General features: G+C 31.6%; 6 protein-coding genes and 1 non-coding gene across 14 annotated transcripts in view; 3 read left to right on the forward strand and 4 right to left on the reverse strand.

Annotated features, from left to right (window-relative positions):
* LOC100748900 (glutamate-gated chloride channel) overlaps positions 1 to 1,878 on the reverse strand; it is a 36,736-nt gene extending 34,858 nt beyond the window's left edge. For 3 of the 6 annotated variants that reach the window (XM_033323358.1, XM_033323357.1, XM_033323356.1), the window contains exon 1: positions 1,679 to 1,875. The gene's annotated coding sequence lies outside the window, so the exon portion shown is untranslated. Of the gene's footprint in view, positions 1 to 1,678 lie in introns of all 6 variants that reach the window. The other 3 variants (XM_033323354.1, XM_012391006.3, XM_012391004.3) reach the window with 2 other exon arrangements.
* Positions 1,879 to 2,663: 785 nt separating this feature from the next.
* LOC100749098 (pentatricopeptide repeat-containing protein 2, mitochondrial) lies at positions 2,664 to 4,681 on the reverse strand. The gene is made up of 5 exons (XM_033323362.1): positions 4,449 to 4,681; positions 3,741 to 4,264; positions 3,368 to 3,664; positions 3,092 to 3,196; positions 2,664 to 3,019 (listed from the first exon to the last, which is right to left on the reverse strand). Exons 1-5 carry the CDS (start codon positions 4,528 to 4,530, stop codon positions 2,873 to 2,875), a joined length of 1,155 nt encoding a protein of 384 aa, XP_033179253.1. The 5' UTR covers positions 4,531 to 4,681; the 3' UTR covers positions 2,664 to 2,872.
* A 574-nt stretch (positions 4,682 to 5,255) lies between these two features.
* Positions 5,256 to 6,200, reverse strand: LOC100749216 (protein POLR1D). The gene is made up of 2 exons (XM_003492984.3): positions 6,104 to 6,200; positions 5,256 to 5,861 (listed from the first exon to the last, which is right to left on the reverse strand). Exons 1-2 carry the CDS (start codon positions 6,124 to 6,126, stop codon positions 5,654 to 5,656), a joined length of 231 nt encoding a protein of 76 aa, XP_003493032.1. The 5' UTR covers positions 6,127 to 6,200; the 3' UTR covers positions 5,256 to 5,653.
* LOC100742683 lies at positions 5,788 to 8,019 on the forward strand. 2 transcript variants are annotated; one of them, XM_003493015.4, is made up of 5 exons: positions 5,788 to 5,922; positions 6,800 to 6,922; positions 7,008 to 7,218; positions 7,295 to 7,424; positions 7,500 to 7,971. In XM_003493015.4, the coding sequence occupies exons 2-5, from the start codon at positions 6,801 to 6,803 to the stop codon at positions 7,919 to 7,921; spliced, it is 885 nt and encodes a 294-aa protein (XP_003493063.2). In that variant the 5' UTR covers positions 5,788 to 5,922; position 6,800; the 3' UTR covers positions 7,922 to 7,971. The 2 variants fall into 2 exon arrangements, with proteins under 2 accessions (XP_003493063.2, XP_012246383.1); XM_012390960.3 differs by lacking the exon at positions 5,788 to 5,922 and adding an exon at positions 6,414 to 6,552 and having other exon boundaries at positions 7,500 to 8,019.
* A 204-nt stretch (positions 8,020 to 8,223) lies between these two features.
* TRNAI-UAU lies at positions 8,224 to 8,317 on the forward strand. The gene is made up of 2 exons: positions 8,224 to 8,261; positions 8,282 to 8,317. It is a non-coding gene; the product is annotated as a tRNA-Ile (tRNA).
* A 217-nt stretch (positions 8,318 to 8,534) lies between these two features.
* On the reverse strand, positions 8,535 to 9,735 carry LOC100749332 (probable 28S ribosomal protein S16, mitochondrial). Of its 2 annotated transcripts, none has more exons than XM_024370748.2 (3): positions 9,595 to 9,735; positions 9,287 to 9,526; positions 8,535 to 8,915 (listed from the first exon to the last, which is right to left on the reverse strand). In XM_024370748.2, exons 2-3 carry the CDS (start codon positions 9,410 to 9,412, stop codon positions 8,619 to 8,621), a joined length of 423 nt encoding a protein of 140 aa, XP_024226516.1. In that variant the 5' UTR covers positions 9,413 to 9,526; positions 9,595 to 9,735; the 3' UTR covers positions 8,535 to 8,618. The 2 variants fall into 2 exon arrangements, with proteins under 2 accessions (XP_024226516.1, XP_003493033.1); XM_003492985.4 differs by having other exon boundaries at positions 9,585 to 9,719.
* Positions 9,736 to 10,350: 615 nt separating this feature from the next.
* Positions 10,351 to 14,716, forward strand: part of LOC100749455 — a 32,300-nt gene continuing 27,934 nt past the window's right edge. The window contains exons 1-2 of the mRNA XM_003492986.4: positions 10,351 to 11,096; positions 11,449 to 11,496. Coding sequence (XP_003493034.1) covers positions 10,821 to 11,096; positions 11,449 to 11,496 — 324 coding nt within the window. The 5' untranslated portion in view covers positions 10,351 to 10,820. The remainder of the gene's footprint in view (positions 11,097 to 11,448; positions 11,497 to 14,716) is intronic.

The raw sequence follows: 14,716 nt of genomic DNA on the forward strand, positions 1-14,716 counted from the left end.
AAAAAAAAAAAAAAAAAAAAAGAAAACGAACATGCCTATAGATTTCTCATGAAATGAAGAACCTCCTTCTCGATCATCGAAACCGCTTTGAAACTGCATTCCATGAAAATCGCTTAATTAATAATTAGCTTCGGCGGTAAATAAGGTGAGAGGGAAAGCAGGTGATTTTATTAACTGAAAATCGGTTAATTAGTAATTAGTCTTTGCAGTAAACGTCGGATGAGAGAAAGTGACAAAGGTGAGTTTGACCGAGCAGGAAAAAATGGATTTTCATTAAGAGAATCGACGAAACTATGAATTATCCGGCTTGTAATTAACGTTATCTTGGAAATTGGACGAATTCGTGAATTCCATGTAATTTATTATATATCGTCGAGCTCTCTTGTTCTTGGAAAAAGAGTAAATGGAACGGGTCGATTGAATAATGCGATGCATCGCGCGTTCCATTTAATTACGCAAATCGCGCGAGAAGCTGAAAGTTGAAAGCGACAACAGGATACACGAAAGGCAAATGATTGCTGCGAACGGTACTCCATACGAATTAGGTCAGCATCGGATGTGTATATAGTATACGTGAGTTGTGTATATATACATATACATATACGTAAGCGTTTGTGTATATATATATATATATATATATATATATATATGTACATACATATATACGTGTGTGTATGTGTGTACACGTATGCGCGGATCGTGTTTGTATTGCTGCTTCTCGAGAGCGCTTAAGCAAGAGTGTGAATAAATTTCTTTATCAAACAAATCCTGGATACATGGACGTGTTTTTAAGTAATTGCTTTCCCTCCGTTGCTAAACACCTCCATCTGGCGTTAATTTTAATCAAGTAAAATACACTCGACTTGTTCCGCTTGACACATTTCATCTCACTTTACGAGCTTTACAAAACCGTCGTGTAAAAGAGTGGTGAAAAAAATGTTGTGCCATTTCATACGGGAAATATCTCATATAGAAAGTAGTTGATCTCCTATTCCTTCTTTTTCTTGTTTCTCGGTTACGCGTCTTTTCAAGTTGCACGTAATAGCCAGGGATGAAACGTGTAACGAGGCATCCCCAGTGATGCCACCGAGAGAGGGTGTACGGTAACGAGTTAGTCATTAGTTCGCGATAACAAAGCAAGCCTATGTTTTTCCTAGCGACTAGACAACCAACATTCATACAGAAGTCGAGGGATCCATATCTGTGTTACGCACAATCCCCACCACGAGCTCCATCTCGTTTCGCTATTCTATCTAAGCCTGTCTATATTCCCCTGTCTTCCTTGTCAATCTTTCTATTGACCTATACTACGACCTCGATTGACCATCAGACCAGATTGAACTCTGGTTCGCCGATTTTTCTATCAATTTCGTTTGTTCTGGCTTCGACTCGTTCCCTTTCACGAAAAAGGTTGATCAAGCAGAAATTTCAACGTTCACATTGGTCCAGCCACAGCCAATCGTAACATAAATTAATACGGTAGTACATGGTGATTAACGAGGATAATCGGTTGAAATGCATTTGAGGGAGACGTTTAGAATGTTTGGCCGTGGGTGGTGGCCCCGAATCGTTGCTGCACACAACACTCTGGATGCGTTTGCAAATTGTCATTACCCCGTATTAATTTAGAGTCTAAACGAAGCGATACGATATGAGAAAAGAGAAAAGTCGTAGTTACCTGGAGAAGCTGATAATCCTAGGCAATGAGGGCTCCGTGATGCAGTGATACTGGCATGGCGCTTTCTGGTACGACACTGGAACTGTACTCGACTCGTGAAGTGTCCTACCTCGAAAGGTTCGTCTCCTGGACTGCCACCGTTCAGAAACCTACATACACTCACACCTACTACCTGGTTGCTGGCACGCTATTGATCCTGGCCCAGACACCCGTCGACCCACGCAGACGCTTAGCGTTGCCGCGTCGCTTTAGCAACATGACGTCATTCGACTCCCCAAACCCCGTACCGCAACGGAGCTAGTATGATGCATCGTCCTTTTCTTCCTTCGTTTCGTACGGTTACCATCACGAGCGCTACTAATTCTCGCCTAACATGTCCCACCTACCGTTCGTCTGACACTCGTACCTCCAAATATCATGATTTTCAACATGACCGCATCAATTGACATGTTCACACGTACCGATAGAATCATATATATTACCGTAAACAAAAGTTTTGCTTATTCTTTTCCCGAATGTTTTCTGATCATTTCCAAAGTGCACGTTATCGACGATCAGACCTATTCGGCAGAATTTCATGAAAAGAATACTTTCGTTCGATCAATATCGGAACGATATCGAAATTTCCGAAAGCTAAATCAAATTCGATCGTTTATATCGATTGATCGCACCGATGTATCTTATATAGAACGCTTTAATTATCGATTATTCTAATGATTTTTCGAGAGAAATGCACCTTGAATCATTAAAAATAATTTTTCGATTATCGCAGATTCTAGTAAGACAAATAGAATAGTAGATCATGGAAACTACGTATGTGTCTATAAATTCATCTTATGTAAACGTATTATCACGTAGAACATCAGCATCATAAACATCATAAAATGCAATTTTAAGAGCAAGATATACTTTATTGTGACCTACAAAAAAGTTTGCTAGCAATTCCATAAACACATGCATAAGGAAGAAACAACACGTATTTCAGTCTTTTACATTTTTCTGAATTTATTTTATTTACTCCATAGAATTACATTCTATATAGTAACTACACCTACAAAATACGGATAAAATATATTACTTAGCAATCAAGGATACAATTTGACTGCAGAATCCATTGATAGAAAAGATTCTTCATCAACTAAATTGATAAAATCATACGTAATTAATTTTTGATGGAGAAATTAAGAAAATGCATTACAAATAACTTTTTAATTCATTTTTCTGTTGTGATTGGTATTGCTGACGATTTCTCAACCTCCTTTTGTCATCCATGTTTTCTGAGGATGCTCTGTATCGGTTTGTATATATCATTGGCCTTAGTATAAATTCTTCCACAGTATACTTAAAAAAATAAAAATTATACATTAATTACAAAGTATAATTATAAATTTCTACAAAATTGCTGTAACTTACATTGGTTTGAATAAGATCTTGCTTTCTTGCTTGTTCTATTAAATTAAATAGTTGCTTGCTTTCTTGTACATTTTCTGTCTTCAATTTTTCTTCTAGTTCACATATCTGTAAAGCGAATATAAAGCAATATAAGGAAGAATGTAGAGAAACCCATACTATAATTATTACGTAAGGCCTGATTTAATCAAAACTAATAATTAACAGGACAAATTAAACAATGCACATAAATACCGATATTGAATTAACTTTACAGCAATAAACTTTAATTTTACATACCACATCAGCAAAAAAATATTGAGGTTTAAGATGAGCATTATCTTGTTCTAATCCATGTTTCAAGATAGGAATTATTTGTATATATCGTCCCAAATACACATATGCCAACATTTTAAGACCTCTAACACTCATAATTCCCTCTAGTGGTATTGTACTTAATATGTCCAGAGCTACTTCAGGCTTATTATTTTTAATCGCTAAACATGATAACAATGAACAACTTCTTATAGAAGGTCTCATTCTATCATACTGCTCTTTCCAATAATTTAATGCGTATTCTAGTGACTCTGGAGTATTCTAAATAACAAAATGTGATTAATTAAAAACCTAAAATATTAATTAATATAATATAGAATTACTAATTAAAAAGTACCTCCTTCAGACATCCTGCATACATTAAGACATTAGAGCTCCCAATGTACTCTACACCATTCTTATCCAAAACTTCCTGGTATACCTCTCTCATTTCTTTGAACATATTATTTTTATATAACAAACACATTAAAATACGGAAAGATGTGCGGTAACCAAAGCTTTCTTTCAATGCATCATTATCAAATGCCTCTAAGGCATATTGTGGTTGATTCAAATGATAATACATTCTCATTACAACTGGTCCAAATATGTATATACCAAACTTCTTTTCTTCTTGTTTCTGAATATACTTCTCTAACATATTATTTAACAGTTGCATATCACTTTCATTAGCTTGTGCCAAATGTATCATTGCTTTTAAATCTTCTGTATATATCACTCCATTCTGATCCTGACATATTTCCTGCATTTTTTCACGAAATGTATTTTCTATCGTCATAAACTGATTGCGAAATATGTATCTCGTATTCTCATACGATGATACGCCTAAGTCTCGTTCCGTATATAAACACCGAACACCAACTACAAACAAAAAAAAAGTACTATTAAAAATCAACCGGAAATCTTTTATTTATTTTAGAATCAATATTAATATTAATATTTGAAACCATTCTTCTCTCATATTATTTGCGTTATGGTCATTTTTGAACTCGTTATTCTAATTTAAGTCCACGTAGTACAGGTTTAGGTTAAGAATATAACGTACCATTTATAAAATTATACTTGAAAAATGCATTATTTGCCAGAGAAATATTTAATCTACAAAGTCCTCGAAGACTGGTCGCCATGGTTTAACAAACAAATAATATTTTATATTTAATATCAGTATAGTAACAAGACCGGACGAACAAACTATCGACTACTCCTTACGCTTGAAACAAGTAAAAGGCCCATGTTCTCTATTATAACGGAAATGATAGCAGAGAAAATCACGTGGTTTCCGATTTTATGGACAACTATGATCAATAATACAATTGAGGTATAATTGATGCTCTGTTATCACAATTATATCACTTTTTAATGTAATAAAACGATTATTTTATCTGTTTTAAGCAGTTTCTGAAAAGTAAAGTCAAATTCATAAATAAATAAAATATTTTTACCGGATGAACTTATATCTTGCTTGGACTATAATTTGTTTTAAAATATGTTATATTTTTGTAAAATATAAAATAATTCTCTATTTCTAAAATAAATTGGTCCTAATTAGTCGATCATTTACTTCATGTTGCATTCAATTAGAATCAATACTTCTTATGCAATACGATACATATAACACGTGAAAATTAAGATAATTTTCATAAAAATAACTTTTGCCCACTAACTTACCATTTCTAAACATTTTTAAACGAGACAGTTAAATTGATTAATTAATCAGTAGTTAAAACTTTATAGTTTTCTGAAATAAGTAATTACATTTTCTAGCATTGTTTTTTATTTCATTCTTCTTTCTTAACATTTATTCTATCTTATTAATCTATGCTGTATATTTTTATAAAGTTAATGCAAGATATATATTGTAATTTATTTATTCAGTCCTTATTACTACTTTACATTGTACATTACATTACATCACATTTTGCTATATTATGTAATACTTTCATGCTTAAAATTCTCTTTCAATTACTTGTATTTATCAAATTTTGTATTAGTTACAATTTTCAGCATCTTTAAATCTGTATCAATTTATTCCATCACTTTAACTATCGTTGGTGACTAATTTTTTTTCATTATATTTAAGTGAATGCCTTTTATATTACACTTATTCAGCTTAAAATGAAACTTACAATTACTTAATAGGTACTAAATGACATAGATTTTCATGATACTGAATGATTTAATCCTAAATTAATAGGGCAGTAAAGAATGTTGCAAAGAACTAATACTTATACTAAGAGCAAAAAATAAAAATTACTTTAATGTACTGTCAGATATATGCAATTTTTTCTCACTTCTTCTTTTTAATTGATATTTGTTTGAAAGAACAACATTACGTAATGTTGAATGAAGAAATCTTTTATTAATAGATTCCTTTGGTTTTATCCATCCACTGGGTCCCATTATTTCTGCTCTTTTTGCCCCAATCTTAGCTTCTTCTAATAATGCCTCAACTGCGAGTCTAAAAATCAAAATAAAAAATTCTATATTATATCCTAAATTAGTTCAACAAACAGACTATAGCAAGTATTCTGAAATATAATAATTTTATTAATTCTCAACAAACCGATTATGTCAGGTTTTACATTATTGTCATTATTTTATGATCTTGAAAGCGTCTTATTATCTCTGATGAAATACATATGCAAATAATACAAGTTAACCTTTGTATTGAAGCATGAACAAAGTGAAGCTTAAACTCACCTGTTTAATGTTTCGTCATCCATTTTCTCAATATTTTATAATTTTCTCAACCCTTGCACGCAAAACATGAGAACTTTCTCGTTAATTTATATCTTTCCTTTGTTGAAATTGTTCCTTAACAAACAATGAATTTTATTGTTCGTTACAGACAGTAGAAAGATTTTTAATATTCTTCTTGTTACATACTAAATAAACAAATAGTTATCACGTAAATTTATAATAAGAATAAAATTATACTACCTTTATGTACATTATTCCCGTGTTGACATAAACAACAGATGTTCGTATAAATTAAGGTTAAGTTTATGTCACAAATTAAGTTATGTGCGCTTACGAATACCTCCTATATTTATATATTTTCATTCGTAATATTTAATTTATAATATTGTAATAACTTGAATACAAAGATATTAGATTGATACTATTTACAATCTGCAAGATATCATTTGGTAATGGTAAATTATATTCTAGCATACTTTTAATGCATTTATTAAATTTTACATCTAAGTAATTTTAATAGTTGAAAATAAAGTACATGAATTTGATAAATTATAAGTATGTAATTGTATTAGAGAATATTGCATTTAATTGTTTTAAATGCACATTATTTTAAAAATATATCAAATAAAATTATCTATTTATTATACAAATTCAAATATTCAGTTAATTAATAATTTAAATCTAATTCTATTTTAGGATGATGGAAGATCCTGAATTGATTGAGTTAAATAAATTAAAAAATGAGCTTGTTGCAAAAGCAAATAACTTAGTTGAAAAATTAAAAGAACAGGAAAATCAGCAAGAAGTTGTTATGTTAAAGTTGTATTATATTTATCCTTAAATTTATCCTTCTATATCAAATCTATTATATCCTTGATATTAATTTTTATTATTTCTAAATCAGTTTGCCAAGGACTGCAGAATCTGGTAATAACACAAAAGAAAAATTACAAGGACAATATACACATATACTATGTAATGTTTCTTGCGGAGTCTCTGGTATAACATTTAAAGATACAGATAAGAAATGGTTGCATGATAATGTCTATAAATATACAACTTGTTTAAAAACGAAAGCTTTAAATTTATATGTAGAGTTAACAGTACAATTGGAGGTATATAACACAAAATAACACTACCTCTATAATAAAATACATTGTTTTGATGTATTATTTTTCCGCTTTATTTTAGGATGAAAAAGAATTTGAAATTTGTGATATAACATGTCATTTTATAAATATTGATAAATGTTATATGTTGGAGATTGAATCTTGGGTACAAAATATGACTAGAATGAAAAATTTTTCACTTCTTACATCTGGTAATTTACAAGTTATATAATTTTATCTGTAACACGAGAAAGTAGTACTTAAACATTAAAGATTTGTTCTTCTAGCAATTTCACAATACAGTGAGGAAAACATGGTAAGAAAAAGGATACTTGATAAGTTGAATGATGGGAAGTATGTAAGTTGTAAACAGTGTAAAGAAGAAAATGGTGGAGTTTTAGTATATATACATTCAACTGAAAACGTAAAGCATGTGTATTTAATACTTCAATGGTCAGTATTGTTTTCGGAGCGGTATTGGAAAATGGAGCATCATTTTGTCATAAATCCTAAAAAAACTGATAATATATGTAATCAGCACTTTCCTCTTACTGCAAAGTTTGCACAAGAAAATCAATCTTTGCTGCAAAATTTTTGCAAACCAAACCTTACAAAAGAAAATGTCATTGACTTATGGGATGATCTATGTTCTGTTATTGACATGTATGAAGATAGTAATCAGTCGGAAATTAATGATGATATGGAGTAATATTTTTTTAAACTTAAACTATTATAAACGTTACTGAATAAACTATCGTCGGATAATGTATGATAATAAAGAATCAATAAATATTTATTTCAAATATATTTGGTGCATTATAATTTTAACATTTTCATATTTTCATATACAGGTTATGTTAAGAAGTATGGAATTAGTGAAATTGTCCTTTTTCGTGACATAACATCTTTTTAATACTCGTATTAAGATGTGTTTAACAATTATTGTCTATTTTGATTAATATTTTTGATTAATGTCTTTATATATGTAAATAAGAAATTGCAAAGTACAACTCCCCAGTGGCGCAATCGGTTAGCGCACGGTACTTATATGACAGTAAATTTGTGAGCAATGCCGGGGTTGTGAGTTCGAGCCTCACCTGGGGAAATTTTTTTTTATGTTTATGTTCATAATATTTGAATTTAAAACATGTAAAACATATCTTACATCTTCTATGTTTGATTATTACATACAACTAATTATCATATTAAACATGTTTTAAGACAGAAATCTAATAAGTATATTTATTTGTACTGTTCATACATTATTGGATACTTTATCCTTTATTAAGCTCTTATAAATGTATTATTAAACCAATTTAACATTTTATTTTTAATAACAATTTTATTCAAGTGCATACATTGTTTACATACTAAATATATAATATAAATAAAGTAACTAAAATATATTAGCCCGTAGCCACTGTTTCTGTTTGCGATTCTGATTCTCCACTTTTATTTCTTTCAATTTCTTCTGCAGCTTTTCTTCGATTTCTCCATGCTCTCATATATGTTTTTGGATGTATTGGAAAGAAACCACAAAGTCCTAACAATATTGCTACTGGTTTTGATACTGTTACATTTTGTCCCAACCAATATTGTATCCGTTCAAAATTTAAAGCAATTAATTTTTCATTGTATTTGTTTGGCATAGGGTCATAGGTACCTAGTTGTTCTATCGGTGGTTTATGTTGTCCACTTTTAGTCTGAAATGAAATTAGTTCACACCGTACTTATAGATTTATATTAGTGAGATTATCAAGAAGTTTCATTGTAAGAATTTTATTTATAGAAATGTAAACAACCAAGTCTGTGTAATTTATTGTATTAGAAACAACGTTATATACAATGTAAATAACTATGTTATTTACTTGGTAACTTATATGTATTAAAAAAGAAATCATAATAAAATTCAATTATAGCAAAAAAATGCGACTGACAAATAGAAAAATTAAAATTAAATATTGAAAAGTTATATGTTTATATAGGTGAATAAACGGACATAAAATAATGTTTTTTTTTTATTAAAAAGTAGTGTGGTTGTAGTTTTAATTAAAAATCATTTGTGAACACTTACAGGCATAACAACAATGTGATAAAAAGGTCTGTTAGCACATCCATAACGAACAAATCGTATCGATCTAGGATAGAAAGCATTCACAACACCAATCCCCGATGAGGGATGCAATGGTAAACGTGGCATTTCGTTAAATATTTATCAGTTCAAGTTATATTACAACACAAAATTACAACTCTGTCACGTAAAAGACTTCAGCTCATCATTGGAGGTTATGTTAGGTACGATTAGTTGGACAACCTATTAAGATATGAATTTGGCATCAACAATTTAGAATCTATGTATATTAGAATATTACCTGATATTACATTTACTTAATAATTACGATAGTCAATATTACTTCAAGTAAAAGAAATTAATATTCAAAACGAGAGTTATTTAAGTTAATTTTAATAAATATTCATCTATTTACAAAAGTATTTAATGGAAATTAATAAATAAGTACAGTATATATATTTTAAATACAATATTTTAATGATTAGTATCCCTATACAGAAATAAAAAAATATTAATATTTTTTTGCAATTAAATTAATTAATAATCATAAAAAATATTTAATGTAGAGAGGGGAGTCTTAATGAAGATTAGTGTCTTAGCGCTACCTGGCGCTAAGATATTTGTATTAACTAAAACAATTGATATAATAAATATTATAACAAAGATCAGTCTTAGTGCTACCTGGGGCTAACGTATTTGTATTAACTGAAACAATTGATATAATAAATATTATATTATATTTCATTTTTTAAAAAATTTGCATGAATTTCTAGCTATTCATAAAATAATTCAAAAGAGATTTCAACATATTTCATAAATAGAATTTACTATAAACGAATTTACGAATGAATCTTAATCATTATAAAAATCATAATAATGCTGTTATTCATATTTACAACTTGTATTTAATTCTATCGAAGAGATTTTGTTTATAAAATTTCCGTATGAAATTTAGGTAGAAGGATAATTTATACGATGAATCGAATGGTGTACAGTTTTTGGGTCAGCGCATGTGCAACACGTGAATCCCTACAGATGCTTCCAATGTTTGGAATAGAGGGGTGAGGTTAGGACTTGAATCCGTTCAACCGAATGGTTTCGTTGTCAGTTTGACATGCACAGGCGTTCTGTGTGCATCGGTAGTGTGAGGTGTTACAAGTTTCTCTATAACCATATATCCTTCCTTGCATACAATAATCTTGAATTAATCAATGAATTCACATTTAGTATTCCTGTCAATATAATTTTCAATTTTCGCGTAACAAAGTAACAAATTATTGATGTTTATATATAAAACGACGTGGCCGCGGAAAACAAGTGAAAACCGGCAAGATAATTAGGAGTCTAGAATTATTAATTATAATCAACGGTTAATGGTGTTCGTCGATATTCGCGGTGATGCGCTACGAGACCGTCTTTTCTTGTAGTCATTTTGCATCCAGGTTATATCTCGAAAGGGAATAACCTCGATTTCAGGGAGAGCAGGTTGATTTTTTTTTATTGTTAACGATCGCGAGATTTGTTAAAATCCGGAATCATGGATTCCAATACACCGAAAGTGAGATTCGCACTTGGAAGTGAAGTGTCGTCGAACCACTTCAAAAGTAACTTTGCGCGTTCTTTTGTGACCAATTGTCGTGAATCTAAATCGCTGAATTACGAGCTCCTTAACAACAAGACTAATGAAGATGATACACAGACCAATGGCAACAACAATAATTTCACCTCCCTCCTCAATTTCGGAAGTGACAGAACGACCGTCGTGGATAATAACGCCTTTAAGGACTCTCCAAACCTTTGGAAAACGAATGAGGTAAATATTCTCTTTCTTTTTTTAATTTTTATTAAACCTCTCATCAACCAAGTTGTTTATGTCATGTATTTTCGTCATAAGTAGATATATTTTCTTGAACGGAAATGGAGTATGGATTGCGTTAAATATAGATTACTTGTTATGTACAATAAGGCGTTATGTGAAGCATCGAGTTCTAGTATAGAGATATTGTTTTTTATTAGTTACATAAATCTTCCCTTGTATCAATTGTTAGAAGCCCGTCGTGCATATTACACCAGAGATAAATTCATTAAAATTACTTATGAATTAATTTAGTAATTGTTTTTTTTATCTATGTTTGTGTTTTAACGTTATGTTTCCTGTTTTATAGCCTGTTCAATCCTCGGCGGATATCAGCGAACTGAAGACACTGAAAGCTGTAAGTTTATTTCATTACTTCTATTCTTATAGCATAATTTTATGCGTTGTGTTATAAAAAGGTGTTTTACAGAGAAAAAGTTTCGATGCTACTGTATTTCTTCTAAAGTTATGGTTTTCACTTTATCGCATCTTATTTAAAAAATAATACTCTTCATAGATTGTGACTACCAATAATATCAATACTTTACGAAAGTAACTTAGTAATAAAGATTGTTTCGCGCGTCGGTTCTCTATCTTCTACTAAATACATATACTTTACCATGACGATAATAAGCAGATTATAGTAATTGGTGTTTTACGATTATCTCTATACAAATTTATACGTCAATAAGTACATATTAGGCCTGAAACATTTATTCATTTGTAATATATTTGCATAAAAATTGCATAGGAATACTTAAGAAACAGAGAGTCTCACATTGCGCATGCGCATCAAATTACTTTGGTATTAGCTTCGCAATTTGGCAGCACTGTGATCGGGTTTTTCTAACCTGAAAGAGCAACTTTTTGCCCGGTTCGACCGATGTCGTTCCGTTTCGATTGTTTCTGCGAAACAATTCGAAAAGCGTGAATCGTTTTGCCGGCTCGAAAATAGAGGGTTGCCCAACTGGAAACGATACCGCGGCAATACTGAAAATAAACCGGCTCGCCGCCTGAATGTTTCGCGACCAACCGGTAGTCAGGTCAGTTCAGTTATTTTGACATTTCTGTTTTGTACCGTTGTCCGCATCTTCCGAGAATTGTCGCTTTCGCGTTCCCGGTTATTATCGTCTTTTGAGCTTATATAAGAGCTTATAATATTTTAGATTTTGTCCTAGCAACCATCGACTGTTCGAAGTCAATTCGGAAGTAGGTATAGTGACTCGCGAAAAGATGCGAGCAGTTATAGAAAATTATTGTTAGAAGATTAAAGACCGACATTTAGATTTACAGTACATTTATAGGAGAGTGTACCGTATCTTTTATATTTTTATTCAGTTAATGGAAATATGTATAATACATATCACCCATTCTTGTTCTCGCGTCTTTTCACCGTTCTAATTTATTTATGTTTCATTTCGTGTTTATTTTCCGATTGGAAAGTATTCGTAGATCTAGTGACTCACGAAAGTATTTGAACATTGATAGACATTTTTGGTGAATATATATTATGTGCGTAATAGGAAAGATTTTTGAATCTCGTTAGCACTGTATTGGGATACGATTGTCACGATTATATTGGCAAAAGTTGAAATCAATCTGAAAATCTAGCAATTACAAGATATTCATCGCATAGACTTCGCAAAAATCATGAAAATATTCCACCAGTTAGTTATTCGTTACATTAGTAAGCCAGCATTGGCTTATTAAATAACCCATTGAATTTTTAAATTGTTTTTGCGTTTTTCACCCGATAATCTTCATTTCTTCCAGTGAAATTTTTGCCATTTTCAGTCCAACGCTACAGTTTCAAATTCTTAATCCACTTGCAAATTTTTTATAGGGAGTGATTAAAACCTAAGACCATAGAAATTGGCTAGGAATTATGAAAAAAGAAACAGTAAGAATATTTATTATATTTTTATAATATCCTCGTAGCGCTGCCCCTTCAATCGGAATTTTGCCAACGATTACAATATTTGGTCTCGTTGCAAGATTTAATTAAACGCTTGAATAATGCAAGTAGCAAACCTAGTTAGACCAGTTTGATCGATGAAAATGGCTTGAGCTAGTTTCACACGGTCAATGTCGCGCAGAATGTAAAACTTCCGGTACAATTCAATTATAGGGAAAGAACGATCGGATTAATTATTCCATTTTGCCTGCGCTTTAAGTATAAAATCGCGATGCATGCTTTCCCGGTTAATGAAAGTTCTATTACTGTTAAATATCATGGACTTCCGGTGATTCATGCGCCATTCATGTTCATCGTAACGCGGCTCGTCGATTCCGTGTTCCAATCATTTTGTACTATATCTAATGTAATTAACAACATTTCTAACGTAATTAAAAAAGTAGATTTATTATCGGAAAAAGTAAGGAATCCTGGCTTTTTTCTAGTGCAAGTTTCATCTTCGAAGATATAACTTTCAGTATCGGCGCAACGCATTATGCTATTATTATTTATTGCTCGAATTTTAATTGTAATAATTTTATTTCGCGTCTTCCACTTTCCTACGGAATTCTACTTGTCGCGGGCATGCACATTTTTAGCCAATGTTTGTTGGGTTTAGTTTGAAAAAGTAGGCTATCGTTCCGGAGAACGTAACTTACGAATATACATACAGCGAAGGTGCAGGAGATTTCAAGGTCATGCTCGTTCTTTCAGAACGACACGCCGTACTTTTTCATCTTCTCTGGGGTATTAACTATACAGGTAGATTTAATTAGTCGCAGCGAGTCATCTTTCAGAAGATGAAAAATTGCTCGAATAGTAATTTCTATTGTCGTAAGAAACGTTTTCAAGTAACGACTGGTTGTACTGTTCATTGATGGTATACGAATGTTTGTATTAGAGATATAGTTATCAGATTTACTAGAAAGCTGTCCCAGTCATGTACTGTTTATAGTTGCAGAATCGTCGGATAATCGTCGAGTACGATTGTCACAAGAACCTAAGAGGTCTTACCTGTCCTGCTTAGGATTGCTTAGAAATATGGTTGTTATATTGTTATATTCAGGTTGTTATATTCTCAAGGATATGCACAGATTTAGGAAATTATACCTGTTGCAGTCGTAAAAACCTGCCAACATTTGCAGGGTCGCAATAGTAAATTTCTCGTTTCTCGTATATTGCCGTTGTAATATTAAAAGTTATGTTCATTGCAGATATAAAAAAGAAAGTATCGGCAATAAACAGCTGTAGTTACAATAGCAACCTGTAGAAATACCACCGTAATATATTTTGGATGTACAACTTGACAGTTTTCGTTGTATAGTTACCTGGATGATCGATGATTTTAACGCTCGGTACATAGTAATCCGTACCGGTTTTCAGGAAAGCTTTATGCTTTCGTTCAGGTAGAAGCTTTTATACGCAAGTACATCGGTCGAGGCGTTTGCGTTGTCGAGATCGGGTAGCTTTTATTGAGCGGAAGTTCGCTCGAGCCCCTTCCGTAATTATCAGTCGAGATATACACCACTCGTTGGTAGCTTTGTACGTTTGTCCACAAGTGTACGCCCGTGAAATCGTGGTTTTCGTTGCACGTGTATATACGTATTCAGACAACGATGACCCG

This window comes from Bombus impatiens, unplaced genomic scaffold (assembly GCF_000188095.3).
Source record: "Bombus impatiens unplaced genomic scaffold, BIMP_2.2 scf_0914, whole genome shotgun sequence".
NCBI lineage: Eukaryota > Metazoa > Arthropoda > Insecta > Hymenoptera > Apidae > Bombus > Bombus impatiens.

Bases quoted from the DNA above. Each gene is read 5' to 3' on its own strand.
- LOC100749098 (XM_033323362.1), bottom strand. From the start codon at position 4,530: ATGGCGACCAGTCTTCGAGGACTTTGTAGATTAAATATTTCTCTGGCA. The intron at 3,665-3,740 runs GTACTTTTTAAT...TTTGTTATTTAG, and splicing joins ATGCAGGATGTCTGAAGGAG to AATACTCCAGAGTCACTAGA. The intron at 3,020-3,091 runs GTAAGTTACAGC...TATTTTTTTAAG, and splicing joins AAGATCTTATTCAAACCAAT to TATACTGTGGAAGAATTTAT.
- LOC100749216 (XM_003492984.3), bottom strand. From the start codon at position 6,126: ATGGATGACGAAACATTAAACAG. The intron at 5,862-6,103 runs GTGAGTTTAAGC...TTTGATTTTTAG, and splicing joins GATGACGAAACATTAAACAG to ACTCGCAGTTGAGGCATTAT.
- LOC100742683 (XM_003493015.4), top strand. From the start codon at position 6,801: ATGATGGAAGATCCTGAATTGATTGAGTTAAATAAATTAAAAAATGAG. The intron at 7,219-7,294 runs GTATATAACACA...GCTTTATTTTAG, and splicing joins AGTTAACAGTACAATTGGAG to GATGAAAAAGAATTTGAAAT. The intron at 7,425-7,499 runs GTAATTTACAAG...TTGTTCTTCTAG, and splicing joins TTTTTCACTTCTTACATCTG to CAATTTCACAATACAGTGAG.
- LOC100749332 (XM_024370748.2), bottom strand. From the start codon at position 9,412: ATGCCACGTTTACCATTGCATCCCTCATCGGGGATTGGTGTTGTGAAT. The intron at 8,916-9,286 runs GTAAGTGTTCAC...ATTTCATTTCAG, and splicing joins ATCACATTGTTGTTATGCCT to ACTAAAAGTGGACAACATAA.